The 26,694-nt window shown below is 47.6% G+C and overlaps 2 protein-coding genes across 8 annotated transcripts; both read left to right on the top strand.

Moving 5' to 3' along the window:
- Positions 1-18,169, top strand: XAF1 (XIAP associated factor 1). Of its 2 annotated transcripts, none has more exons than XR_011493614.1 (8): positions 1-1,663; positions 3,332-3,467; positions 4,065-4,121; positions 4,482-4,677; positions 5,908-5,993; positions 15,697-15,995; positions 17,786-17,857; positions 18,015-18,169. XR_011493614.1 is itself a non-coding variant. In XM_014832689.3 (8 exons), exons 1-7 carry the CDS (start codon positions 1,293-1,295, stop codon positions 17,840-17,842), a joined length of 1,245 nt encoding a protein of 414 aa, XP_014688175.2. In that variant the 5' UTR covers positions 1-1,292; the 3' UTR covers positions 17,843-17,857; positions 18,015-18,169. The 2 variants fall into 2 exon arrangements, 1 of the variants encoding a protein (XP_014688175.2); XM_014832689.3 differs by having other exon boundaries at positions 15,654-15,995.
- FBXO39 (F-box protein 39) lies at positions 18,101-25,680 on the top strand. Of its 6 annotated transcripts, none has more exons than XM_044745167.2 (4): positions 18,101-18,240; positions 21,880-22,985; positions 23,948-24,124; positions 24,443-25,680. In XM_044745167.2, exons 2-4 carry the CDS (start codon positions 21,960-21,962, stop codon positions 24,569-24,571), a joined length of 1,332 nt encoding a protein of 443 aa, XP_044601102.1. In that variant the 5' UTR covers positions 18,101-18,240; positions 21,880-21,959; the 3' UTR covers positions 24,572-25,680. The 6 variants fall into 6 exon arrangements, with proteins under 6 accessions (XP_044601102.1, XP_070338630.1, XP_044601103.1 ...); XM_070482529.1 differs by having other exon boundaries at positions 18,105-18,240; positions 18,929-22,985; XM_044745168.2 differs by having other exon boundaries at positions 18,105-18,240; positions 21,850-22,985.
- Positions 25,681-26,694: the final 1,014 nt, after the last annotated feature.

Genomic DNA, 26,694 nt, shown 5'->3' on the forward strand with positions numbered 1-26,694 from the left:
AAGATGGGCTTGATTTTTTACAAATAAAATTCCAGGAAACAAACACATATTAGATCCCCTTTAAAAATTTCAATATGAAGTATATAATATCCAAAAGTTTCTCATGGGGTTGCAATTATCTGCAAATTTTTCAGTACTTGAACAATTTGATACACTGTTTCATCATTTTTATTTCTCTAACTAATTGCACCCTGCTTCTCCCTGTGAAAAGAACATGGGTAGACAAACGAATCTTCTCTATTCACTTGATTCAATTATGCACATGTAATTTTGGACATGTGTTGCCTTTAACAGAACTCGATTTCTTTGACTCTCAAATCTTTGGGTCAGTTTGTCCAGTCCTTTATAACTGTCTCGGTCTGCTAAAAACATTGGCTCTTCCAGTGCTGGCCCAGTGGCATAGTGGTTAAATTCACACGTTCTGTTTCAGCAGCCCAGGGTTCACGGGTTCGGATCCTGGACATGGACCTACACACTGCTCATCAAGGCATGCTGTGGCAGCATCCCACGTACAAAATAGAGGAAGATTGGCACAGATGTTAGCTCAGTGACAATCTCCCTCAAGCAAAAAGAGGAAAATTGACAACGGATGTTAGCTCAGAGCCAATCTTCCTCATCAAAAAAAAAAAAAAAAAGTTGGCTCTTCCTTGGGAAAAGGCACATATGTGAAAGTAACTTTCACACAATTTCTGGGATCACCCAAATTCCTCAAGTCCCCCAGTTCCCCAGTTGAGTCCAAAAATGAGGAAAGAGAAGTCCAAAAGGCTGAGGTGACTCAAGCTGCCAGTTAATCAGGATTCGAACTCGGATCTCCGACCCTACGGCCATTCAGGAGAGACAAGCCCAGGGCCGCTTTACCTCTGTTCAAAGCTTGATTCTGCTGCCTACTGGCTGTGCGATGTGTGCACGTTACATCACCCCTCAGTGCCTCGGTTTCCCTAGCTGAAGATGGGGGCAGGGGGTGAAAACAGAGCCTTCCTCACTTGCTCGTCTCCATTAGCCCTACAGTCGTGTTTGCTGTAATTATTTACAAGCGAGGAAAGAGCTCAGGGAGGTAAACCGTTGCCCTAGGTCACCAAGCTGCCGAGTGATGTGGCTCCAAAACCTGCAGTCTTGACACTCACCACCCTGGGTCCCCAGTTCCTCCTAGACCCTGTGTGCACAGTCGTCACCAACAGGGACCAGAGTAGGGCACAGGAAGTCCGGGATCTGCTCTCAGGAAGCAGCCTTCAAGTTCAACACGGCGAGCCACTTCTCCTGCAGAGGAAGGGCCGGTGAGAGGAACAGGAGGGATGGTGGTCAGCGCTGTGTGGAGGGAAATAAAGCCTGGGGGGGCGGGGGGCTGCTGCCCAGGAGGGGCCTGGCCTCTGGCTCCCTCCCTCGAGGTTGTAGAAACAGCCAGTGCCAGCAGCTCTGGGTGCCAGCAGCACTGGGTGACAGCAGCTCGGGGTGACAGCACAGACTGGGCTTCCTGGGAGTGTCCAGCTGCAGGAAGCTCAGAGCAGCCCTGGGCTGGGAACTCTGAAACCCCTCCCTCCCCGGACCTGTGGGCTGGGTTGTGGGACACTTTCAGTTTTGTTTCTTCTTCAACAAGAAACAGAAACTCAACAGGAAGACTCCGGAGCCCAGAAATGGAGGGAGCCCTCCAGGTGTGCAGGAACTGGTAAGGAGTCGCTTTCTCTGGCAGCGGACCTGGACCTGGGGCTGGCCAGTGGGAGGGGCAGATGGGACAAGGCTGCTTCAGAAGTGGGGACACGAAGTTCGGTGCATAACAACGCCCAGGAGGGACGGGGTGGGACTGGGGCCCCCTGGGGTAGGAGGGTTTAAACTCAGTGGCTCTCTGACAGGATGAGACCATGAGAGGTGGTCATGGTTACCTTAACGTCACTGACCCCTGCCCGCCTCCCTGAGATATTTTGGACTTTCTGGGACAATCCAATCCTGAAGCCAAATAGCCAGGCTAATGGTCCCTGCTGGGCTACTCATACTGTCAAGACCTTGAGTCCTAATTTGGGGTTCTGATCATAGGGTCTTCACAGCAGTCATTGAAAGAAAGGGGCCCACGGACATTCTCTGGGACTGCTCCCACCCCACCTTGAGAGGGAGCTGTGAGGTGGGGTAAGAGGGACAGAGCAGGCGTCTAGGACCACCCCTCTAACTCAGGGGGACCTAGCCGAGGAGCGCCTCACTCTCAAAGCTCCCTCCCTGTTGGGGAACCAGGAGGGTCCTTCCCGGAGAGCTTTGCTCCGGCCAGACCCTCCTGGCTCCCTGGTGTCTGAACCAGCTCAGCAAGAAGAGAGGAGAGGACGGGGCAGGAAGAGCAGAAGGGCAAGGCCAGGCAGAGGGGCAGGAATAGAGGGAGGGAAAGTGAAGCAGTCTCAGTGCCATCCGCCTGGGCAGTACAGAAGCCACCAGCCTGCTCAGATCGAGAGGACCCGGGCTCCAGCTACTCCCCTCGGGCCACATCCCGTGTGCCAGGGACTCAGGTGTGCAACGCTCATCATCGCTGGGGTCTTCAGGGCCCGTCACTGAGTTTCCTTCCTCCCAAGCTGCCACAAGCAAGAGCTGGTTGAAATGAAAGGAGGCATTCTTCATGAGGAGGAGTGTTAAGATCCCCCTGCCCAGGACCTGGGAGGCTCAGAGGCTTGCGTTCTTCGGGGTCTCCGAGAAGGGCCTCGGGACCTCTCTGCAGGTCGCACAGGTCAGCTGGAGGCAGGGCCTCGGTGGATGGCCTCTCGCTCTCGGACACGTGGGGAGCTCTTGCTGTGGAGATTCTGAGTCTGCGTTGCCCTTGCAGGAGGCGTGGGCTTGGCGGGACTGGATCCCAACCGGCCGTGGGCCAAGCAGGGGAACACTTGAAAACAAGACAAAATATTGGAAAGAATTTGATATTTGTTCGTTCATTTTTAAAACAGTTTTACCGAAGTACAGTTGCCATAAACTGCATTTACGGTACAATTTTGAAGTGCACCATCTGACATGTTTGACATAGGTATATACCCATGAAACCATCACCACAACCAAGATAATGAGCCTGTCCATCACCCCCAAAAGTTTCCTCAGTTCCATTGGTGATCTCTCCCTCCCGCTCCTTCCCAGCCACCCCCCACCCCGGCCCCGGGCAATGTGAGAGCTTTGTAGAGCATCCTTACACTTATTTTATGATTTTGCTTTGTTCTGATTGGGGACCAACATGAGGAGAGGGCATCACCGTCATATTTTCAATGCTTGAGGCCTTGAAAGATCTTCACGCAGCAGCTGGGGTATGAAATATGACTCCATGTTTTATACCAAGAAATAAGCCTCTTTTTCTTCCCCCTTGCTCCTGCAGCAAAAGAAGCATGACCTCCGCCCACTTGGCCCTCCACGAGGCCCACTGCCTGCTGTTCCTGACCCTCTGCCCCGAGTGCAAGGGACCCGTCCTCCAGGCGAAGATGGAAGAGCATTGCGAGAGTGGGCACCAGGAGGTGAGGAGGCAGACGCGGAGCAGTGGGAGACCCGTCAGAATCTAGTCCTCGCCACAGCAACTTGCTTGGCAGCTCTGGGCAAACCATCTGGGCCCTACTCACCCCAGCCCCTGTCTGTGAAGTGAAAACGGTCATTCTGCCTTTCTCACGCTGAACTGAGTCCACGCCCCGGTTTTCCCATTTCCAATCCTTTCCCCGCAGGCTGATGGGTTCGGCCAAGATGAGGGGTCCCTGTTTCGGGAAAAGTTGAATGTTCTTTTGAGATTTGTGAAGAGGGCAAGCAGGCAAGGAAAGTTCTAGATGGCAGTCATGACTGACGTCAATCAAAGGCTGACTTTTCTTTCCTGCTCTTTCATGTCCATCCCTCCTGGGGTCCCTCGTCTGTCTGTCTGGAGACCCTCTAGCCCAGGCATCCATTTCAACTCAGCGGGTCCCACAAACACTTCTTTTGCACGAGGCTGGTGCTGCAGGGAGACTGAGGTCCCCGCACCTGATCCCCGGCCCCGAGGAGCTCACAGACCCCGACCAAAAGCACAGGGCAGATGTGGAGAGAGGCCGCAGGAACTGGGTGGGAACTGTGTCTCTCTCTGTGTTTAGGTCGGGTGTGCAATGTGTCAGCAGAGCGTGCCGAAGCACTCGCTGGAGCTTCATGAGGTGAGAGTCAAGTGTGCTTGCTCCTTAACCACCAAGCAGCCAGCCTGGAGGAGAGGAAGGGCGAGGAGGGGCTGGCAACAAAGATTTCCACCGAACCTCTCTCTTCTCACCCAAGTCGGCTTAGGGAACAACAGAGAACTAGCCCACCACAGGGACACAGGTCCTGCTGTCTGGTCAGAAGGGCTTGCCCCAGTCCATGAGCCCAAGAGAGCTCTATTCCCAGAGGAGAGTCCCCGCTCTGGCACTTTCTCTTATTGGCCTCTGTCCCCTAGGGAAATAACACAGATCCACCCAACTGACCAACAGGGCTGCAGTTGCTGCAGGCCAGTGACCATGCCTGTGCTGCCTGCCTCCCCACAGGCCACGGAATGCAGGGACCGCCCCGTTGCGTGTCAGTTCTGTGAGCTGGCCGTGCGCCTCAGTAAGGCAGAGATCCATGAGTACCACTGTGGAAGCCGGACTCAGCTCTGCCCAGACTGCGACCAGCCCATCATGCTCCGAGCACTGGCCCAGCACAAGGATGTGTGTCAGGGCAAACAGGCCCAGCTTGGGAAAGGTGAGCAGTGCAGGCTGGGGAGGAAAAGGGAAGCGTCAAGGAAAGGGAGCATCTCCTGGGTGGGATGCAGGAACGCAGGCTCCCACCAGGACAGATGATGAGCGTCTGTATGACAGATGTGCATGTCTCAAATTCCTCTGGCTATCCGAGTTCTAGACCAGGTACCAGAGTGGCCTTCTTGTGTGTCTGCTGTGGTCTTCAAATGACTGTTCTAGGGAGACCAAGAGGCCAGGGGGTGGGGTCCTGGGAGCCACAGATGGGTGCAGAGGTAATGGGGACCCTACAACATGGGAGGCCTCCTTTGAACTCCTCCAGCACCATCCCAGCCTGGCAGAGATCCACCTGCCTCCTTTTAGAGATGAGAAACCCATGCGCAGAATGAAGCAGGGCCTTGCTAGAGGAGGAAATAAGACTGGATGCACAAGTTGCCCAACACCAAATCTGGAGCTTTTTCCACCATCGGCAATGGACTGAGGGGAACTTGCTGTGGCTCCCAGCCACAGGGCCTGGGTGTTGGCTCCCTGGTACCATTCCATGTTCTCTAGACCCGTTTACCTCTTTATGTGTAAGAGAACACACCCATCAATGCGACAGATCTGTTGACTTCACTGGTTGTTTTGGTAACATGGTAAAGTGGAAAGAGCCTAAAATCCCTTGGATAACACACTTTCCTGGTAAACAACCTACCCAAGGTTAAAACTGGCAAATGAAAAACTGGAATGCTTGAGATTCTTGTTCGTCTCCTGCATTCCAGCATGGCTGGGCTCCAACACGACCAACAAGACTTTAACACAACTTCATCAACACAACAAACTTCAACAAGACAACACAACACAGCTTCAACACAATTAACAAAGATGTATACAACAACGCCTGGTTTGACCCCAGAACTTGGAAATTGGTGAAATGAAAGAGCAGTCAGACTGCATGGGATGGGATGGGTGGTAACAGCTCTCTCCATCTCCTTAGAAACCAGTCCTGCTCCAGGAAAACGTCTCTCCATCAGGGTTTCCTGGGGCCCTGGGTGCAGGTCTGCAGACATAAAGGAAATGATGTGGATGATTTGGCCAAGGGTCGCCTGTGCGGCAGTGCAGGGCACTCACAGCCAGGCAGGCCCGGGGAGCAGTTCATACTCATGACTACAGGCCTTGTATGTAGGCAGTTGGGGGAGAGTTGGGCTTGCCATTGTCACAGACAGTCATTTGTGGTATTGCTTCTCTGCTTACCTAGGGAAGGAAATTTCAGCTTCTGAATGCAAATTCAGCTGTTGGTATTGCAATCAAATGATTCCAGGAGATAAGTATTCCCACCATGTGGTGAGTAGTAATTAGTCACTTTCTAATGGTGCCAATAACTAGTCCATATTCTAAAAAGTGTGATATGAAAAGTAGATTCTGGGCCCAATTTTACATCGCATGCATAGGAAAGGCTCCCATATTTATTTTTGCTTTGTTCCAAAATGGATGTTAGTGAATTGCTTTAGGCTAATTTAGCAAACATAACTGGTCTCCATTTGTGCCAGCCCTTCAAGGAACCTCCCTAACCAGTCCAGCTGTCCTGGTCACCTCTGAACATCTTCCACCTTCAGGGGCTAGACATTGCAACTGTGTCCTCAATAAGACCTGCATTATTATTTTCTGTCCCTTGTGGGAGTTTTCTCTGTCAGACTCTGAGCTCCCTGGCAAAACTGAACGGCTTTCTCCATCTTCCCACAATGACACTGATATCAGGACTGGGTACAAAAAGGGGACTCAGGAGAGGTTTGATGATTTGTTTGATTGATTGGTTGGTTTGCCTGGAAACACTCACAGGCCATGTCTTCCAAAGTTCTAAGCATGGTTTAGTGTGTTAGCTGTGCCAACACAGCTGCGATTGACATATAACATCGCGTAAGTTTAAGGCGTAAAATGTGTTGGTTGGATCCATTGACATATTGCAATATGACGACCACAGTAGCACTAGTTAACACGTTTATCATGTCACATATTTGTCATTTCTTTTTGCGTGGAGAACAGTTAAGATTTAGTCTCTTAGCAACTCTGGCTATAATCACTATGTTATAAACTGGATCTCCAGACCTTATTTGTCTGAGCAAGTTTTTTTGTTTTCTTTCCTCTTTTCTACCAATTTGGCAATTTTACATTCTATTTCTATCATTTTAGTAGTTACTTTTAACATTTTAATATGCATACTTGACTTCATAAACTCTAAAATTAATCATATTCTCTACCCTCCTTTCAAACAATATATGGATTTGAGAACATGTTAACTCTGATCTTCTACCCCGACCTTATGTGTAAATGCCGCCAGAATCGAGTTCCACCTTGTTGCATACCGCTCCTTTTTAGTCATTATTGTCGTTGTTTTAAGCAGTTTGTGCCCGTTTGGATAGACCCCCACATTTACCCTTTGCTTCGCTAACATTCCTTCTTGAATCCCAAGCTTTCCTTCTGGGTAAGATCTCTCTCTTCCTGAAATACCCTTCTCAGTAGCTCCTCCAGCAAGAACCTGTGTGTGGGAAATCTTCAGTTGCCTCAACATGTGCACTTTTTATTATTCTTTTTATTGTGGTAACATTGGTTTATAATGTTATATAAGTTTCAGGTGTACACCATTATATTTCGATTTCTGTGTAGATTACATCATGTTCACCACCCAAAGACTAATTACAATCCATCACCCCACATGTGTACCTAATCACCCCTTTCGCCCTCCTTCCTCCCCCCTTCCCTTCTGGTAACCACCAATCCAACCTCTGTCTCTATGTGACTGTTTGTCGTTGTTTTTATCTTCTACTAATAAGTGAGATCATATGGTATTTGACTTTCTCCCTCTGACTTATTTCACTCAGCATAATACTGACAAAGTCCATCCGTGTTGTCACAAATGGCCAGATTTCATCATTTCTTATGGCTGAGTAGTATTCCGTTGTGTATAAATACCACGTCTTCTTTATCCATTCGTCCCTTGCTGGCCACCTAGGTTGCTTCCAAGTCTTGCCTATTGTGAATAGTGCTGCAGTGAACATAGAGGTGCATGTGTCTTTACACATTAACCTTTTCATGCTCTTTGGATAAATAGCCAGCAGTGGAATAGCTGGATCATATGGTAGATCTGTTCTTAATTTTCTGAGGAATCTTCATACTGTTTTCCATAGTGGCTACACCAGTTTGCACTCCCACCAGCAGTGTACAAGAGTTCCCTTCTCTCCACATCCTCTCCAACACTTCTGGTTTCCTGTCTTGTTAATTATAGCCATACTGACAGGCGTGAGGTGATATCTCACTGTAATTTTGATTTGCATTTCCCTGATAGTTAATGATGTTGAACATCTTTTCATGTGCCTGTTGGCCATCTATATATCTTCTATGGAGAAATGTCTGTTCAGATATTTTGCCCATTTTTTAATTAGGTTGTTATTTTTTTTGTTGTTGAGATGTATGAATTCTTCATATGTTTTAGATATTAACCCCTTGTCAGACATATGGTTTGCAAATATCTTCTCCCAATTGTTAGGTTGTCTTTTCATTTTGTTGATGGTTTCTTTTGCTGTGCAGAAGCTTTTTAGTTTGATGTAGTCCCATTTGTTCATTCTTTCTTTTGTTTCCCTTGCCCGGTCAGGCACGGCACTTGAAAAATATGCTGCTAAGACTGATGTCAAAGAGCATACTGCCTATGTTTTCTTCTAGAAGTTTCATGGTTTCAAGTCTTAAACTCAAGTCTTTAATCCATTTTGAGTTAATTTTTGTGCATGGTGTAAGATAATGGTCTACTTTCATTGTTTTTCATGTGGCTGCCCAGTTTTCCCAACACCATTTATTGAAGAGACTTTCCTTTCTCCATTGCATGTTCTTGGCTCCCTTGTCAAAAATTAGCTGTCCATAGATGTGTGGGTTTATTTCTGGGCTCTTGCTCCTGTTCCATGGATCTGTGTGTCTGTTTTTGTGGCAGTACCATGCTGTTTTGGTTACTATAGCTGTGTAGTATATTTTGAAATCAGGGAGTGTGACACCTCCAGCTTTGTTCTTTTTCCTCAGGATTCCTTTGGCTATTTAGGGTCTTTTGTTGTTCCATATAAATTTTAGGATTCTTTGTTCTGTTTCAGTGAAAAACGTTGTTGGAACTTTGATAGAGATTGCATTGAATCTGTAGATTGCTTTAGAAAGTATGGGCATTTTAACTATGTTAATTCTTCTTATCCAAGAGCACCAATCCAATCCATTTCTTTGTGTCTTCTTCTATTTCTATCAACAATGTTTTATAGTTTTTATAGTTTTATAGTTTTATAGTGTACAGGTCTTTCACCTCTTTGGTTAGGTTTATTCCTAGGTATTTTATTCTTTTTGTTGCAATTGTAAATGGGAGTGTAGTCTTAATTTCTCTTCCTGCTACTTCCTTGTTAGTGTATAGAAATGCAACTAATTTTCTATGTTGATTGTGTCTCCTGCAACTTTACCGTATTCTTTTATTATTTCTAAAAGTTTTTTGGTGGATTCTTTAGAGTTTTCTATATATAAAGTCATGTCATCTGCAAATTAGTTTCACTTCTTCCTTTCCAATTTGGATCCATTTTGTTCCTTTTACTTGCCTGATTGCTCTGGCTAGGACTTCCAATACTATGTTAAATAAGAGTGGTGAAATTGGGCATTCTTGTCTCGTTCCTGTTCTTAGAGGGATGGCTTTCCATTGAGAATGATATTAGCTGTGGGTTTGTCATATATGGCCTTTATTATGTTGAGGTACTTTCCTTCTATACCCATTTTATTCAGTTTTTTACCATACATGGATGCTGTATCTTGTCAAATGCTTTCTCTGCATCTGTTGAGATGATCATGTGATTTTTGTTCTTCATTTTGTTAATATGGTGCATCATGTTGATAGATTTGCAGATATTGAACCATCCCTGCATCCCTGGAATAAATCCCACTTGATTATGGTGTCTGATCTTTTTAATATATTGTTGTATTCGATTTGATATTTTGTTGAGAATTTTTGCATTGATGCTTATAAGTGATATTGGCCTGTAATTTTCTTTTTTTGTGTTGTCCTTGTCTGGTTTTAGTATGAGGGTAATATTGGCTTCATAGATTGAGTGAGGAAGCTTCCCTTCGTCTTCAAATTTTTGGAAGACTTTGAGAAGGATAGGTATTAAGTCTTCTTTGAATGTTTGGTAGAATTCAGTAGGAAAGCCATCTGGTCCTGGACTTTTATTTTTTGGGAGATCTTTGTTTACTGTTTCAATCTCCTTATTCATGAGTGGTCTATTCAAATTATCTGTTTCTTTTTGATTCACTTTTGGAAGGTTGTATGATTCTAAGAATTTATCCATTTCTTCTAGATTACCCAATTTTTGGCATACAGCTTTTCATAATATTCTCTTAAAATCTTTTGTATTTCTGAGGTGTCCTTTGTAATTTCTCTTCTTTCATTTCTGATTTTATTTATTTGAGCCTTTTCTCTTTTTTCTTGGTGAGTCTAGCTAAAGGTGTTCTTTCTAAAGAACCAGCTCTTAGTTTCATTGAATTTTTTTCTATTGTTTTTTTAGTCTTTATTTCATTTATTTCTGCTTTGATTTTTATTATTTCCTTCCTTCTACTGATTTTGGGCTTTGTTTGTTCTTCTTTTTCCAGTTTGCTTAGGTGCACTGTTAGATTGTTTGTTTGAGATTTTTCTTATTTTTTGAGGTAGGCCTGTATTGCTATAAACTTCTCTCTTAGAACTGTTTTTGCTGTATCCCATTAATTTTGGCATGTTGTGTTTTCATTTTCACTTGTCTTCCGGTATTTTTTGATTACTCCATTGACCCAATCATTGTTCACTAGCATTTTGTTTAATCTCCACATATTTGTGGCTTTTCCAAATTTCTTCCTGTAGTTGATTTCTAGTTCCACACCATTGTGGTCAGAAAAGATGCTTGGTATTATTTCGATCTTCTTAAAATTTATTGAGACTTGTTTTGTGGCCTAATATGTGCTCTATCCTGGAGAATGTTCCATGTGCACTTGAAAAGAACATGTATTCTGTGGTTTTTGGATGGAATGTTCTGTATAGATCTACTAAGTCCACCTGGTCTAATGTGTCATTTAAGGACAATGTTTCCTTATTGATCTTCTGTTTGGATGATCTGTGCATTGATGTAAGTGGAGTGTTAAAGCCCCCTACTCTTATTGTATTACTGTCTATTTCTCCTATTATATCTGTTAATAATCGCTTTATATATTCAGGTGCCCCTCTGTTGGGTGCATGGATATTTACAAGTGTTATATCCTCTTGTGGATTGTTCCCTTTATCATTATGCAGTGCCCTTCTTTGTCTCTTGTTACAGTTTTTGTTTTAAAGTCTATTTTGTCTGATGTAAGTATTGTTACCTCAGCTTTCTTTTCATTGCTATTTGCATGAAGTATCTTTTTCCATCCCTTCATTTTCAGTTTGTGAGTGTTGTTAGGCCTGAAGTGTGTCTCTTGTATGCAGCATATATACTGGTGTTGTTTTTTTATCCAATCAGCCACCCTATGCCTTTTGATTGGAGCATTTAGTCCATTCACATTTAAAGTAGCTATTGATAAGCATGTACTTATTGCTATTTTGTTACTTTTTTCCTGGGTGTTTTAGTAGTTCTTCTCTGTTCCTTTCTTCTTCTCTTGCTCTCTTCCCTTGTGGTTTGGTAACTTTCTTTGATATTATGTTTGAGTTCCTTTCTCTTAATTTTTTGTGTATTTATTATAGGTTTCTGGTTTGTGATTACCGTGAAGTTCATATATGATGAAGACCTAGATATATAGCGGTCTATATTAAGTTGATGGTCTCTTTAGTTTGATCTCTTTCTAAAAGCTCTACTCTTTTACTCATCCCCTCCCACATTTTGTGTTTTTGATATCATATCTAACCTCCTTTTTTTGTATGTGTGTATCTGTCACCCTCTTATCATGGAAATATGTAATTTTAGTATTTTTGTCTTTTGACCTTCATATTTTCTTCATAGGTGGTTGATCTGCTACCTTTACTGTATTTTTGCCTTTACCAGGGATTTGATTGCTTTTTTTTTTGTATAATTTTCTTATTCCTATTTGCAGTTTTCTTTTTCCCACTTAAATAAATCCCTTTAGCATTTCTTGTAAGACTGGTTTCTTCATGATAAACTTCTTTAATTTTTGCTCATCTGGGATGTTCTTTATCTCTCCTTCCATTCTGAATAACCTTGCCCAGTAGAGTATTCTTGGCTGTAGGTCTTTTTCTTTTCAGCACTTTAAATATATCATGCCACTCCCTTCTAGCCTGTAAGGTTTCTGTTGAGAAGTCAGCTGATAGCTTTATGGGGTTCCCTTTGTAGGTCACTTGTTGTCTTTCTCTTGCAGCTTTTAGGATTTTCTATCTTTAATTGTTGACATTTTAATTATAATATGTCTTGGTGTGGGCCTCTTTGGGTTTATCTTGTGTGGTGCTCTCTGTGCTTCCTGTACCTGGATGTCTTCCTTAGGTTAGTTTTTAGAATAGATTCTCTCCCCCTTTGTCTCTCTCTTCTTCTGGGACACTTGTAATACAAATGCTGATGTACTTGATGTTGTCCCAGAGGTCCCTTAGAGTGTTCTTGTCCTTCTTAATTCTTTTTTCTTTTATCTGTTCAGGTTGAGTGATATCCTCTAGTCTTTCATCCAGCTTGCTCATCCGTTCTTCTGTATCATCTACTCTGCTATTGAGTCCCTCTAGTGCACTTTTCATTTCCAGTATTGTATTCCTCATTTATGATTGGTTCTTTTTTATATTTTCCAATTCTTTGTTGAAGTTCTAAGTGCATCCATTCTTCTCCCAAGATCAGTGAGCATCCTTATGACTTTTTGTTTGAACTGTTTGTCAGGTAGATTGCTTATTTCTGTTTCACTTAGTTATTTTTCTGGGGTTTTGTCCTGTTCACTTACTTGGAATGTATTCCTTTGTCTCCTCATTTTGCCTTTTTCTATGTGCTTATATCTATGTATAAGGTCGGTCAGCTATGTCTCCTGATCTTGGAGAGGTGGCCTGATGTAAGAGATGCCTTATGAGGCCCAGCAGTGTGCTTCCCTCTCATCACCAGTTCCAGACGTTCCAGGAGGGACCCCTGTGTGAACCATGTGTGTCTTTCTGTTGTGGCAGGGTTGCTCTTGCTGCAGGTGCCCAGGAAGGCTAAGCTGTCCCCCTGGCCAGCTGGTTGTAATGCACAGCTGTGTGTGGCTGCTATGGACCCTTCAGTCACTTTATCAGGTGTGAGGAGCCTCAGCACAGTTGGCTGCAAGGTCTAATAGCACATTCCTGTTGCAGTTTTTCTGTTAAGAGAGTAGGCCCCCAGCGTGGCTGGTTGCTAGACTCAGGGGCTTACAATTACTCTAGGCCTCCAGCCTGCAAGGCTGTTGTCAGCTCTCTCAGGATTGCAGCTGAGTAGGGCTGGTCCCAGACACGGGAGCACCCAATTGTTTCAGGCTTTGGAAGGTGGGGCTGATCCCCTATGTAGCTGTTCGAGAAGCACAAGTCTTCTGCAGCTGACAAGCCATACCACCTACAGGGCCACACACACCATCAACACAGTCCTGCCCCGTACTCACACCCCAACTCCCTAAGTGGGCCCAGTCGCTCCACAGCAGAGGTCCCACACACTCCACCCACTCCTTGTGCACACCCTGCCCTGCAGAGGTGAATCCACTCACCTGGCTGCAGAGGATCCAGGCACCCTACCTATTCAGGCCCACAGGTTGCCCGAGGGCTTGCTGTTGGATGGGGCAAGTCCCAAGGGTGGGCTGCCTGCTCTAGCTGAGCTGGATTAAATCAGTGCTCTAGTGGGTGGGGCAGACCCCTGCCCTAACAGGTCAGGGGAAGAACTCCAATGGTGTCTGCCTGCATCAATGGCAGCATGGCTGTACTAGGTCACGATAATGGCTGCCACCAAAGTCGCAGTCTCTGGAGAGGTCTCACCCCTCACCGAGATGCACCGAGAGCCTATCAGGTGAATCTTTTTTCACCAAAGGACTGTGCACCTTTCTTTCTGGTGATGTTAGGTTGCTTTCCAAAATGGGTGAATTTGTGTGGGGGCCCTTTAAGAGCAGGCTTTTTTCCCCTTATGTCTGATAGCTTTTCTGGGGGTATTCCCTGTTGTTGTTAATAGCCAGCAAAGCCAGATATTCTGACATTTGTCTCAGCTGTGCTGAGTCCAACAGCTGCTTATTGTGGTAAAGCTCTCCCATTAAGATCCCCCACTCCTCCAGGGAAGGCGGCATACCTTAGGATTGCTCCCGGCTGGCCATGAAGTGCCACCGCTTGGGAAGGTGACTTTTTTTCTCTCTGGAAAGGAGTTTCTGCCTTTTCCACTTAAGTCAGCACTGTCCCCTGTTGCAGGGGTTCTTTTCATCCAGTTTTCAGTTCTCTCTCAGGGATAATTGTTCCAAGAGTAGTTGTAAATTTCTTGTGTCCACAGGAAGAGTTGAGTTCAGAGTCTGCCTATGCCACCATCTTGACACCAACTTCCTCTGCATTCTTGAATGGTAGTTTAGCTGGATATCAAATTCTAGGTTAACGGTTATTTTCTCTTAGCATTTTGAAGATTATTCCACCATATTCCCACCTCTGTGATTGCTGTTGGTAAGTCTGCTTTTGGTGTAATTGACATTCCTTTGTAGATAATCTTTTTCTCTGGGTGATTTCAAGATCCTCTTTGCCTTTCATCTTCTGTGGTTTTACTGCAATATCTCTAAGAGAGGATTTATTTTTACTCATCCTGCTCAGAACAATATGCTCAAATATGTTTATTTTTTCTCTCTTCCTCAGGATTTCTCCTGCCTGAATCTAAAGATTTATGTCCTTAATCAGTTCTGAAAAAATCTCAACTATAATCTCTTTGAATCCCCAAAGTTCTCTGCTCTCCCAACTCTGTATACGGAACATACTGGATATATATTAGACCTTCTGGTTCTAATTTCATGTCTTTTAACTTCCACATTTTATATTTCTCTTTCCTATATTCTGGTTAATTTCCTCAAGTCTATCTTCAAGTTCATTCTTTTTTTGCCAAATCTAATCTGCTGTTTTCAGCCCGTCCATTGAGGTTCAATGTCTGTATTTTTCATTTCTAGAAGTTCTATTAATCTGTCTTTCAAATTTGCCTACTCTTTTTTCATGGAGTCTTCTTCTTTTCTCTTGTTTTAATCACTTTTAATTAATTAATTTTACAGTCTCTATCTTATAGTTCTATTATCTGAACTTCTTGGAAACTAGTCCTGCTATTGGTTGTGACTATGACTCTGACTCAAGGTAGAGTGCTTCCTTGTGTGTCCATAAGTTTGAATTGTGAGTTTTTATTTGGTGGGACTGTACCTGTGAGAAGTCTGTATGACTTAGTTTGAGGTTGTGTACCCTCCAGAGTGATTTTGTGATTGCTTCTGCCATATATCTCAATTTTTAAGTTAATTCTTCTGTTTGGAAATTCCTAGACCATGAGGCTAACGTAAATCTGAACCCCCAAAACAAAAATGGCATGGACCTGTGGTTTCGAGTTTTTAGGAGCATCAGTTTTTCTTTCCCACACTCAAAGTCCAGCCCAATTCGGACAAGCTTCTTTGCCACTTTCCTTTCCCATTTAGCCAATTCTTTTTCTCTTAGCCACCATCGTTTAGCCCTCAAGGTTCCTAGGTTCATGCAGGGAAAGGGGAGTCTTCGTTCCAATTCCCCACCTTGTGTGGATGGGACTTTTCTCTCATCCAAGCCCATAGTAAGACCCCACATCTCCTCCCAAAGTGTCAGCTCATGTGCTTAACAGGGCAGGTCTTCATTCCTGGAACATGGGCCTTTCTTTTTCTTGCAAAGTCAGCTACCAACTTAAATGTTTGTCATATTTTATCCAGAATTTCTAAGTGTTCATACTGGGAAGTTTGCAGTTTACCTAGTCTATTGCATTGGCCAACCATTAAAGCTGAAGTCATTTTTTAATTTGTTGTGTTACTTACAAATTGCAGGATAAATGTCGCACAGTCTCAGAGTCTGTGAAATATTTTCCAGTTGGAAAGCCAAGAATTCCTCCTCCATCCCTTCCAAGCCAGGCTGCTGAAGATCAATCTTCCACGGCAGAGAAAGATGTCCGTCCCAAGAAAAAAAGTAAAAACAAATTTCCTCTTCCTTCTGAAAAGTCAACAAAGCAAGCACCAAGAGGCACAAACAAAACCATGGATCTGCCTTTGAAGTCCAAGCCCAAGGCCAGGATCACTTCTCCCATAGAAGATGAGGCAGCGTATGACATTCTGAGGAGATGTTCTCAGTGTGGAATCCTCCTTCCCCTGCCAACCCTAAACCAACATCAGGTACCCAGCTTCTGTTCTCTCCTTACCTGGCTGTGAACCATCTGGACAGTGTTTAAAAAAATCTAAGACCTGCGGGATATTTGCAGACATTGATGCTGGAAAGGCGCTTCCAATCTTCCCCTTCTTGTGTGCCCAAATCCATGCTCTCAGGGCACCTGCCCCCTGGTTTACTTGCTTGATCTCTCAGAGGCTGGGCCATCTTTGAAGACAGAGCCGGGACTTCCATCTCTGTGTCTCCAGTTCCTAGCCCAGGGGCTGACCACACCAAATGCTCCAAAACTATTGAGTAAACGAATGCAGCTGCAGGCATCCAGCCCAGCTCTCTCATGGAATAGATAAGGCACTGAGGCCCAGGGATCAGAGCGTTGGTCAAGATCCTAAGTCAGTTGGTGGCTCGCCTCCAGAACATCAAGGTTTGCCTCCAGCAGACTGGAGTTTGCAGCCATTTCCCTCAATATCCTGATTTTTACATCCTAGATAATTTTCTAGTAATAATAAGAATTACCATTAGAGGTGGTTAACCATTATGTGCCAGTTGCAAGGCAAAGCTCTTTACAAATTGTTAATCTTCATTGGAAACAATAGGCTGGTATTTTATCCCTGTTTTACAGATAAGGACACTGGACAGAAAGGCTGAGTAGCTTCCCCAGGATTATACAATTAGAGAGTGGCAGAGTCCGGTCTGGAATCCACGTGTATAGAGTCCCTACGCTTATGCTCTTAAAGTCCAGACTGGATGCCTCACTTTAAAGAAAAAGGTTTCCTTATTTGATATTTTTCAAAATGCAAAAGTACTAGATTTTGTTGTGACCAGTTGACATAATACCACACAAAGAAATAGAGTACCATTCAGAGAAATAAAAAAGCAAAGCTAATCTTCCGCCACTCCCACCCCACCTCCCAGGGTCTGCGCCCCAAGACACCACCTGCAGCAGCCTGCTGGCTGTCCTTTCAAAGCTGCCCCTCTGCTCACACACACTGAACAAGCCCCCCTGGGTTCGATTGTTCTCCTTCCCCCTGCATTACCTTATCTACTCATTACTCCGCCACTTGCCTTTTCCACTTGATATATGATGCACACTCTTCACAAAAAGATAGACCTATGACTTTTTTTCTAACTTCTTTACGCATCTCTATATGCACAGACGCATATAACTTATGAAGATGGTGACCGGGGGGCAGTTCTTACTGCCATATTCTCGTGCCTCCCACAATTTGTCGTTTCCTTCCATACTTTTCTGCATCCTTCTATAATAGGGTTTCTGGACTTAGCAAATAAAAATACATTACTTGGGACAAAAATAACCACAAAATAATTGCATGGGACATACTTATAACTAAGAAAAATTCTCTGACATTAAAATTTAACTGGGCAGCCTATATTCTATCTGTCCACCCTACTGTATAATTACATACAAACATACACGTTTGGAGTCTAGTTATTCACATTTCTTTGCATCTTAATGTTATGATTCAGCAATACACAGGACAGCCCTCCAAGTCAAATGATGTAGGTTTTTTTTTCCCGTACTGGCTGTATGAGTCCCTGGTGTGGGTGTCCTCTGATCTGTTCATCCACGCCCCTGATGATGACAGGCCTCTGTTAAACATCGCCCCCAAGCATCCCGCAGTCCTCTCCTGGCTCGGTGGGCTCCGTGCCTCTTCTGTGCCATCTGCAGCTGAGGGTTCGCCCTCCGGGAAGTGGGGAGAGCGCTGTCCAGAGCTATCGCGGGAACTAGCACTTCCGACTTTAAACACATCGACCTTTTTTTTTATGTCCATTTCTTTAGGAGAAATGCTTGCGGTTAGCTTCATCAAAAGGAAAACAAGTGAGAAACTCCAGCTAGATCTGGAGAGAAAAGGTAACTGCGGACTCAAAGGACTTCATTTTTACACTGCCTTTCCTGCTTGCCTTGTGTGGGAGTCTTTACTTGCAAAAGGAGATGGGTTTTATTTGTTGGGTTTCTTTCTTGTAGAAGAAAAGGTTTGGATGCTAATTATTTTCCTCCTTTTGAACAGAGATGTTGGTTTGTCCAAGAGCTACAGATAAACCAGGAGATAAAAAGACTCTGCTCTTCTGCCTGAGAATTCTGCTCAAGCACCCAGGCCCTACAGCCTGGACGCCCTGGGGAAGCCCGCTCTGTCCCTAGAGAGTAAAGACCCCCTCCATGGAAGCTTCTTGTCCACTTTCTTTAGATTCCTCGCGGTTTTCCGACCCAGGGATGGCGGCTGCCGGGACAGCAGGGTGAGGCAGCGCACAGGGAAAGGGCCGGGGGCGGGACAAGAGAAGCAGCGGCCGGGGAGAGAAATGAGGCTTGCGGTAGGCAAGGGCCAGTGGAGCGCGAACGGGCGCCTTTGAAGCCCTTCGGCAGGGAGATCCGCTGGGGAGACCTGGGGAAACCTAGAGAGGCACTTAGCTACGGGCAAACAATACACCCCCGCCTTCCTGCCTGCCTTTGGGGTGATGCGTTAGGGCTCCAGGCCCTGCCGGGAAGGGAAGGGCCAAGGAAAGTGGTGGGTTAGTGCACCCCACCCTCCTGAAACTGGAAAGATGGGGAGTTTCTCAGGCTTTGTCACGTTTAAGGCTTTCCCTTGGGGGCCCTGTCTAAGTTGGGGAAAGTGGAAGTGGTGGCAGAGCTCGCCGGGTGGTTTCCAAAGGAGATGCGCACAAGCTGGGTGTCCCGAGACTCAACAGGAGCCCGGGCTGGGTCAGGACGGGAAAGGCGGCGGACTCGGCGCACCTGAGCCCCAAGTTCGGGGCAGAACCTCTTCCTGGCATGAAGAGGGAAGGGCGCGGGGCATGCCCATCCTCACCCCGCCCGCAGGCCAAGCCTCATGCCTCCAAGCTCCCGTCCAGGGCACCTCCCCGGACAGTCTGCGCGGGGACACGTCTTGCCCTCCACGCGCATAATCAACTGATCTGGCCACCCCAGGTTTGGGCCCCTGCGCCCAGTGGGGATGAGCAGCCCCGCAGGTGGTGGCGGCGCGTCACAAAGGCGGCCCCTGCTTGACATTTGGCCTCCGCCTCCGTCGGGGCAGAGCGAGACCCTGGAGGTCGCGGAGCCGGCGTGGAGCAGAGGCGGCGCGGGTGGAGCAGGCAGGCGCACCCGCGGTCCCCGCTGCCCAAACCGGGCGCAACCCTGGCGGGGCGCAGCGAGCAGGTAACAGGCGGGCGCGGTGGACGCAGGCCGGGGACGCCCCCAAGCCGGTGCGGGGTGGGGTGGGCCGCCCTCCCCACCAGCCTCCTCCTGGAAGCTTCCGGCCACCTCCCCTGCCTGGTGACCGGACGCCCTAAGTTTCCTTCCAGGGTTGGCAGGGGTGTGATATGGTGGACCGAGCCTAGGCTGGAGAGTCGTTACGCTGGGTTCGAATCCCACCTCCCCAGTTACCCAGCGATCTCATCCGGAGACTTCCCTAACCTTCCAACGCCTCTGTTTCCCAATTTGTAAAAAGGGTGTGTTCACACCTTCCGCACAGGGGTGGTGCAGAAGTCCCTTGGCACCGACTTACTGATGGCAGCTAACACTGGTATAGCGTTTACTCTGTGCTAGGCACTGTTCTGGAGCTTTCCGGGTATCAGCTCATTTAATCCTCCCAACACTAGGAGAGAGGTACTCTTGTTACCCCTATTTACAGATGTGGAGCCTGAGGCACAAAGAAATCCGTTAACTCGCCTAAGGTCACACGTAGCAATTGGCGGCACCCGGATCTAGCCCAGTAGCTACACTGCCTCCCACTGGTGAGGAGGTCTTGGGGTGGGGGTGTTCCCAGTAATCACCTGGGACTTTTGGACTACTTGCAACAGCTTCCCCAGCTCACCAACGATACTCTTCCAACCCCACCTTGTGGCTTAAATTCTTCCCACCGGTGGCTTTGCTGGGGCAGAGGGTTTCGCTTAGCGTTTGAATTGGTTTAGCTTTTCTTGAGCATCTCTTAGGTGCTTTGCTCCAGGCAAAGTCCTCAAGGTCGCTAGCACCGGCAGTGTATATGTGATTGAAAGCACAACTGTATTTCTTCATTTGTTAGATGTTTAAGTACCTACTCCATAGAAGAACGAGGCTGCCCCTAGTCTCAAGGGGTGTGCGGGTCCCGTGGGAGAGAAAGGCTTAGACACAGATTATACTCCGGGATGGACACTGGGGAGGGAGGAAGGAGAACGGGCAAGCTGAATATGGAGTCAGAGGCCCGGGAACCCGCTGGAGCCCTGTGTCCTGGATGGGGACCGGCTGCTGCCACATCCCATGTGAAAGTCCACATCTGGATCTGGAGATGGGAGGGCCAGCTGGAGGCAGGAGCCAAACTGTTCTATAGGTGCTGACGGGGCAGTGAGGACAAAGACAGGGGAGAAGATCCCAAGGGAAGTCCCCCGTGGGAGCTCGCCTGAGGATGCTCATGCCACTGTGGTGCTGGTGGGAGCTGGAGCAGGCTGCGGGTCCGTCACAGCAAGAGTGGATGGGGGAAAGGGGGGGGGGTGCCCCCCATGGGTTCTATTCAGATGATAGATGCAGTGGGTAAGATGTACATTGAGCAACATGAGTGATGCTTACACACATTAATTGCACAATTGGCAAGCACACACACGAACAAGAACATGCACATCAGACACAGTGGAATAGTTGCCTGTGGTGGGAGGCAATGGAGTGGGACATAGAGTTAAAGGGGAATAAATAAAATTAAAAAGACATCTTGCACAGACAAACGGAGAAAGAGTCAGAAAGCTCAGGTTCTAGCCTGAGCCCTGTTATAACTTACTGTGTGACCATAGGCAAGTCCCTTCACCTCTCTGGGCCTCAGTTTCCATGTGTAAAGAAATCAACTTCAGATCTCTTCCAGTTGGGAGTTTTTATGAGCCATGATAGTCATCTTGGGCCTCTTGGTAAAGTAGCCAATAAAAGCTTTATGGAGAGGTGAGGCTTGAACCTTAAAGAGTGGAGGGCTGGGGAGAGGAAAAAAAAGGTGGGGAGTTTTCAGGCAGGGGAAATATCGAAAGCAAAGTCATGAAGATTTCAGAAGATGGCTGTGGAAGGTCTGGCTGAGGGCTCACCGTATCAGGAGGGGCCTTCGCCCAGTTCTCCTTTCTACCCGAAGACTGACCACATCACTTCCAGACATGTGGCCCTCCGGCCTTCCCTGGATCCCCGTGACCATGGCTGGGGTCCTCCACCCTTGTTCTGCTGCTCCACCTTTTGAGTGTAAACACAGCCGTCATCAAAGTAGTCAACATGGGCAGCGATTCTCGTCCAGAGAAGGGGACCAGAATTCCAGAGTCTTGGGGAGAGGGCCCAGAGGGAATCCCCGGCCTCTAGGACCCAGCTTGTGTCCCATCCCTCAGGGCCCCTTGACCCAGCACTTCCCACTGCTCCAGCTCCAGTTCCTCCACTCCCCGCCCCTCACAAGTTAAATTCCAAACAACTTTTAGTTCCCCAAATGTGACCACATCGCATGCGTTCACAGTTCTGTGGCTTTGTGCATATTGGTCCCTCTGCCCTGGGATGCATCAGTTCCACCACCACCACCAGGCTGACCTGGTCTGCCTTGCAAATCCAACTCACCATGCAAAACTCAGCTCAGACGTCACCTCCTCCAAGCAGCCCTCTGTACTTCTTTCTTATCCAGACAGAATTAATCACCCACCGTTTGTGCTACCCTGCACCACGAATATGCCTGAACCTTTTCCCTTCACTCACTGTGTTGTAACTGAGTCCTGGTCTGTGTCCCTGAGAGACCCCTGGTGGACTGTGATTCCTTACAGGTGGGGACTGGATGGTGACCTTATTACTGCACCCCCCATACCAGCACAATGCCTATTACACAGTGCACATTCGTTCAATTGGGCCTAATTTCTGTTTGGCAGGTAATGGCTCTTCCTTCTTACTCCCCACAGAAAACGAGTGATTGCTTTTCTTTCCTCGTTTTTGGAAGCCCTGCCTGCCACACAGCTGCACCGGGCACCCCGGTTCCTCGATGGACGAGGAAAGCCAACTGCTCCAGCCCCAAGAGCAGAGCTGCTGGGCCGCCCTGCCCGATGTGTGCCTGCGTCGTGTCTTCTGGTGGCTGGGAGACAGGGACAGGTCCAGGGCGGCCCTTGTCTGCAGAAAGTGGAACCAGACGATGTATTCGGCTGACCTCTGGCGGTACAGGACCATCACGTTCAGTGGGAGACCTTCCAGGGTACACGCCTCCGAGTTCGAGTCCGCTCTTTGGTATGTAAAGAAATTTGGCCGTTATCTGGAGCACCTGGAGATCAAATTCCTGAATCCTTACAACGCCGTCTTGACCAAGAAGTTCCAGATCACCATGCGAGGCCTTCTCTCGTGTCTGGGCAAGAGTAACAACCGTCTGAAATCTCTCTCCATTCAGCACCTGGAGCTGGACCGCCTCGTCTGGAGGAACAGCATCAGGACCTCCTTCATCAAAAGCTTGAGCTTCTTCTTAAAGAAGACAGGCAAACACCTGGATTATCTCAACCTGAAGGGGGCCAGGCTGACTGTGGAGCAAGGCTGCCACGTCCTCAACTCCCTGAGCTACTTACGGAACGAGAGCATGGCCTCGGAGCTCAACATCGAGGACTACTTCAGCCATCACCTGGCCATCTACAGCAGCCCCCAGTTCAACAAGACCATGGCCACTTTCCGCAACCTGGCGTCGCTGACCCTCAACTACAACTGCCTCTCCGACGAGCTGCTCGAGAACCTGTGTGAGAACAACGCTGGTACCCTCTGGACCATAAACATCAAGTGCCACATCCACGACCCCCACGGGCAGGTCATCTGGGGCATGTCCTGGGCCAACCTGGCCCGGCACGCCACCAACCTGAAGGTGAACTTCTTCTTTGAGCGGGTCATGAAGTACGAGCGCTTGGCCCGGATCCTCTTGCAGGAGATCCCGATCCGGAGCATTAGTCTGAGAAGCTGCTATTTCAGTGACCCAGACTGGTCGATGAGGCCCACCCTGGTGGATCTCCTGCCCACCTTCCGGCACACCCTGCAGGTAGGTATGACTTGGTTGGGGGTGGCTTTTGAGGAATGACTGCTGCTCAGTTTACCGGTGTCCCCCCAGGGAAAGGCCCCCGGCTGCCTGCTCTTGCCTTGGCTTGCACACACTCATTCAATCTCAAATTGAGGTCCAGGGGAATGTTACCAAACCCAAGCCTCCCCCTGGCCCCCTAAGACCACAGCAGATGATAGGAGCTGCTGCTGCTCACTTCCTACACGTGGAACACGAGGAATTTTCTGGTTGGCTGTCAATCAAGGAAAACCCCTATATCCCCAGCTCAGAGCTGTGAGGCTGGAGCAGGGATGGGCCTCTGCAGGTGAGTACCAGGTCAGCAGCCTCCTCCGACCTTCCACCCGGTCCCAGCAGCATGCAGCAAACAGGGGTGACCCCAAACCAAACAAAAAGCCGGTTTCGCCCCCAAGTCACTGAAGAGCTCTGAGGTGTGGGCTGTTCTCTAAGCTGGCAGCTCCCCATCTGTAAAGTTGGGATCATCCTTTCCCTCCTAAGGACCTCACAGAAGGTTGTGACAATTGATATTCATAGGTATAAACACCACTACTAACAATGAAGGACTTCAAAGTGCTAATAGCTCATGTGATGCTCACGTAGCCCTCAGCTGGGCAGGCAGACATCATTACTATGCTTTGGTGCTACGAAGAACTTGAGGTACAGTGGCCCTCCCATAGTCACCCGGCCAGTCACTCCACCGCAGGGCTGGACCAGCACCTTGGTCTCTGGACTCCAAACGCATTGCCCCCAAACTCCAGGTGTCGCAATTTTGCACGAGAGCGCCTTCATTCCCAGACCACTTCCGCCATGCACTGCCTGTCCCGTGTCCCTTAGGACAGCCCTTGAAGCACCACGGCCGTCAGGCCCAAAGCCGAGTCATTGGAATGTCACCGAGTGGTCCAGCCAGTCCTGGCCCACACACAGCTCCCCCTTTGGTGCTTTTCCAGAAGTTAACTTTCGAGTTCAACAACAACCACGAGTCGCTCGACGACGAGCTGCACCTCCTCATCTTGTCCTGCAGGAAGTTGTTTTACTTCAAAATCTGGGCGTTCCTTGATGTCAGGTTTGTGGAGCGGATCCTGAAGAGTCAGGAAGAAGGGCAGTGTGCCCTGCGCACGCTCAAGGTGAGAGCCCCCAACCCCAGGGCTGCTTCCACAGGGACAGAGCGGGGAGGTCCGGGTGTCCAGCCATGGCACTTCTGCTCTGGCACGACGGTCAGAGACTAGGCAGGGAGTGGGGGGCAGCGTCTCATGGGCATCTGCCCACTGGAAATTAACTATTTCCCGGGCGGGAATCTGGAGCTTTCTGCCTCAGTAGTTGGGTTTGGGCTTTTCTTGACTCTGCCAACAATTGTACGTATGCATCATCCGGATTGTTTTCAGTCCCTGAAGGGTGCAGTCCTAGACTGTGTGTGTGCACGGGTGTGTTTCTGTCTCGGCCAGGTGAGAATTTATACAAACAGATATGAGACAAATGAAGAGGACAAGACCCTGCGAGAAATTTACAGGAAGTACAGAAAGCTGATCGATTCAGAGCTTAACTATTTTGTCATCGCCTACCCCATGATGTGACGAGCGCCCTCCAGAGGGAGAAGGCCAGGAGCACTTTGAACCTGACCATCCGGTTCTCCTAGAAGCACACTGGGAGCATCCCTTACGCCCACCCCTTTTCCCTCTCTCTCCTTCTCCCCAGTTCTACACCAACAGGAATGGCCCAGCGAAGGCTGGGACTGCTGGTGACGTGAGGGCCCCGGGTGGCTGTAAAGTGCTATCTTTACCAACTATCTGGGATGATTTCCTTTTTGTCATTTGGTTTTGCTTTTCGACCCCCTCCCTCAGCCACAGAGCCAGAAGCCCAAGGAGGCTCAGAGCCGCATCTTCCTGGGGGACCCTGACTCCCGCTAACCTGTGCTCCTGAAACGGGGTGACTGGCCGGGAAGCACATAGAAATGCTGTTTCTCCCGATTGACATTGTCAGTTCAGAAAGCATTCCATCCTGGCCAACCTTCACGGCAGAGCCTTCTGACCCCTACGTGGGCCAGGCCCGATCTCCGGTGAATGGGAACCTGCCAGCGTGTCCTCAAAGGGAGCAGGGAAAGTCCCACGTTTAGAAGGAGATTGCTCCAAGCCAGATGTCCCCCGCCAGAGGGAATTCAGCCCCTAATTTATGGGTGGTGTAGATTTGGATCTCTGAGCGTGGTGCCCAGCCTGCCGTGAACGCTCGGTCTACAGGCGTGGGCTGAACCAGGAGCGGCCCTTATACACATATTTACAAGCAATTTACAATGTCATGGGGAAATGTTCCTAATGCAGTGTTCAGTGGAAAAAGTAGGACATAAAACTGTGTACATAGTGTGATATCAATCACGTAAAACACACACAAGTGTTTTTTTGAAAGCACAGAAGAGATATACCAAAAATGTGAATGGTTATCTCTGAGTGGTGGGATTATGGGTGGTTTTTATTTTCCTTTTTATGCTTTCCCCCTATTTCTCAAATTTTTATACAGTGACCATATGCTATTTTTATAATTGAGGAAATCTATTGTGTTTTAAACAGGGAGTAATTATAAATTCCTGAGCCCAGGCCATAGACATGTATTGCTTCTGGTCTTTTGAGATTTTTGTGCATATGGGGATTTTTTTCAATAGATATAAATTAATAAAATCTCAGAATACTTTGGACAAGTGTCTCATTTCAAATTTTGTCTGTCTCGCCTTTTGTATGCTGGGTCCATATTTATGCATAGCTTTTTAGGCCTTTGGTAAAGTTTCTATTTATCTAGTCTTTTCAGTTTCACAGAACTTCCACATTTTCTGTCTCATCTGGATGTCCCTTCAGTGCTGGTGGGTAGAGATGGTCCCTGTTTCACTAACATTCAGAAAAGATGGACACTGGTGAGGGGAATGGGGTCCCCAGCTGTGGGGAGCTCCCAGGTGCGGAGGGAGAAGACACCTTAAAGAGTCATGGGATGCTGAAACCAGGGGGCCCCTGGGAGCCATTGAGTGCCAAGTGGACCAGAGAGGAGGTGGTTTGCTCCAGGTGAGAGGGGAGTCTCGGCTGGAATCCAGACCACCTGGGAGATGTACTGGTATTATGATTTATCCATGTGTGGACCAGTTCTGGCTCATTTCCTTTCATCCTCAAATGCAGAATCGAAGTGTAGAGGACTTTTTTATGGGAAACATGTTAACATAAATAACATTTTTTATGAACATGTTTTCCCAAAAAAGTGGATTTGTTTTACAGTTTTGCAAATCTCTCTCTTGTCTGGCTTAAGAGTACCCAGTTGGGTCCCCAGATCTGCTTCTGCGGTCTGTTGCCATATCGCACACCATGTAGCCTCCGGAAAACTCCAGAGAGAACTAGAGTGCAAAGAGCACATCACGTCTTGATGTTATTGTTAGAATAGTTTTGACCCCGTGGATCCCTTGACGAAGGTCTCAGGACCCTCAGAGAGTCCCCCACACAGAGAACCACTGCACGGAGATGCGGGTTCCTCTGAGGAACCGGAACAGGATCAAGACCAGGAATGCCCTGGTGGGACAATGCAGAGCACGCAAGGTTTCCAAACCCAGCCACAGTCAGCTGGACAAGCAAAGCCTCCTCACCTCCAGGAAGTCAGTGAGATTCTTCCTAACATTTACGTTTTTAAAAAGCCTTGCCAAAATTCATGGATGAGTCTTCAGGTAAAA

Source organism: Equus asinus, chromosome 13 (genome assembly GCF_041296235.1).
Source record: "Equus asinus isolate D_3611 breed Donkey chromosome 13, EquAss-T2T_v2, whole genome shotgun sequence".
In the NCBI taxonomy this organism is placed as follows: domain Eukaryota; kingdom Metazoa; phylum Chordata; class Mammalia; order Perissodactyla; family Equidae; genus Equus; species Equus asinus.

Excerpts from the sequence above, each read along its gene's own strand:
- XAF1 (XM_014832689.3), top strand. The coding sequence starts at position 1,293 with ATGGTGGTCAGCGCTGTGTGGAGGGAAATAAAGCCTGGGGGGGCGGGG. Across the intron at positions 1,664-3,331 it reads CTCCAGGTGTGCAGGAACTG|CAAAAGAAGCATGACCTCCG; the intron begins GTAAGGAGTCGC and ends TTGCTCCTGCAG. Across the intron at positions 4,678-5,907 it reads ACAGGCCCAGCTTGGGAAAG|GGAAGGAAATTTCAGCTTCT; the intron begins GTGAGCAGTGCA and ends CTGCTTACCTAG.
- FBXO39 (XM_044745167.2), top strand. The coding sequence starts at position 21,960 with ATGGACGAGGAAAGCCAACTGCTCCAGCCCCAAGAGCAGAGCTGCTGG. Across the intron at positions 22,986-23,947 it reads CCTTCCGGCACACCCTGCAG|AAGTTAACTTTCGAGTTCAA; the intron begins GTAGGTATGACT and ends GTGCTTTTCCAG. Across the intron at positions 24,125-24,442 it reads GTGCCCTGCGCACGCTCAAG|GTGAGAATTTATACAAACAG; the intron begins GTGAGAGCCCCC and ends TGTCTCGGCCAG.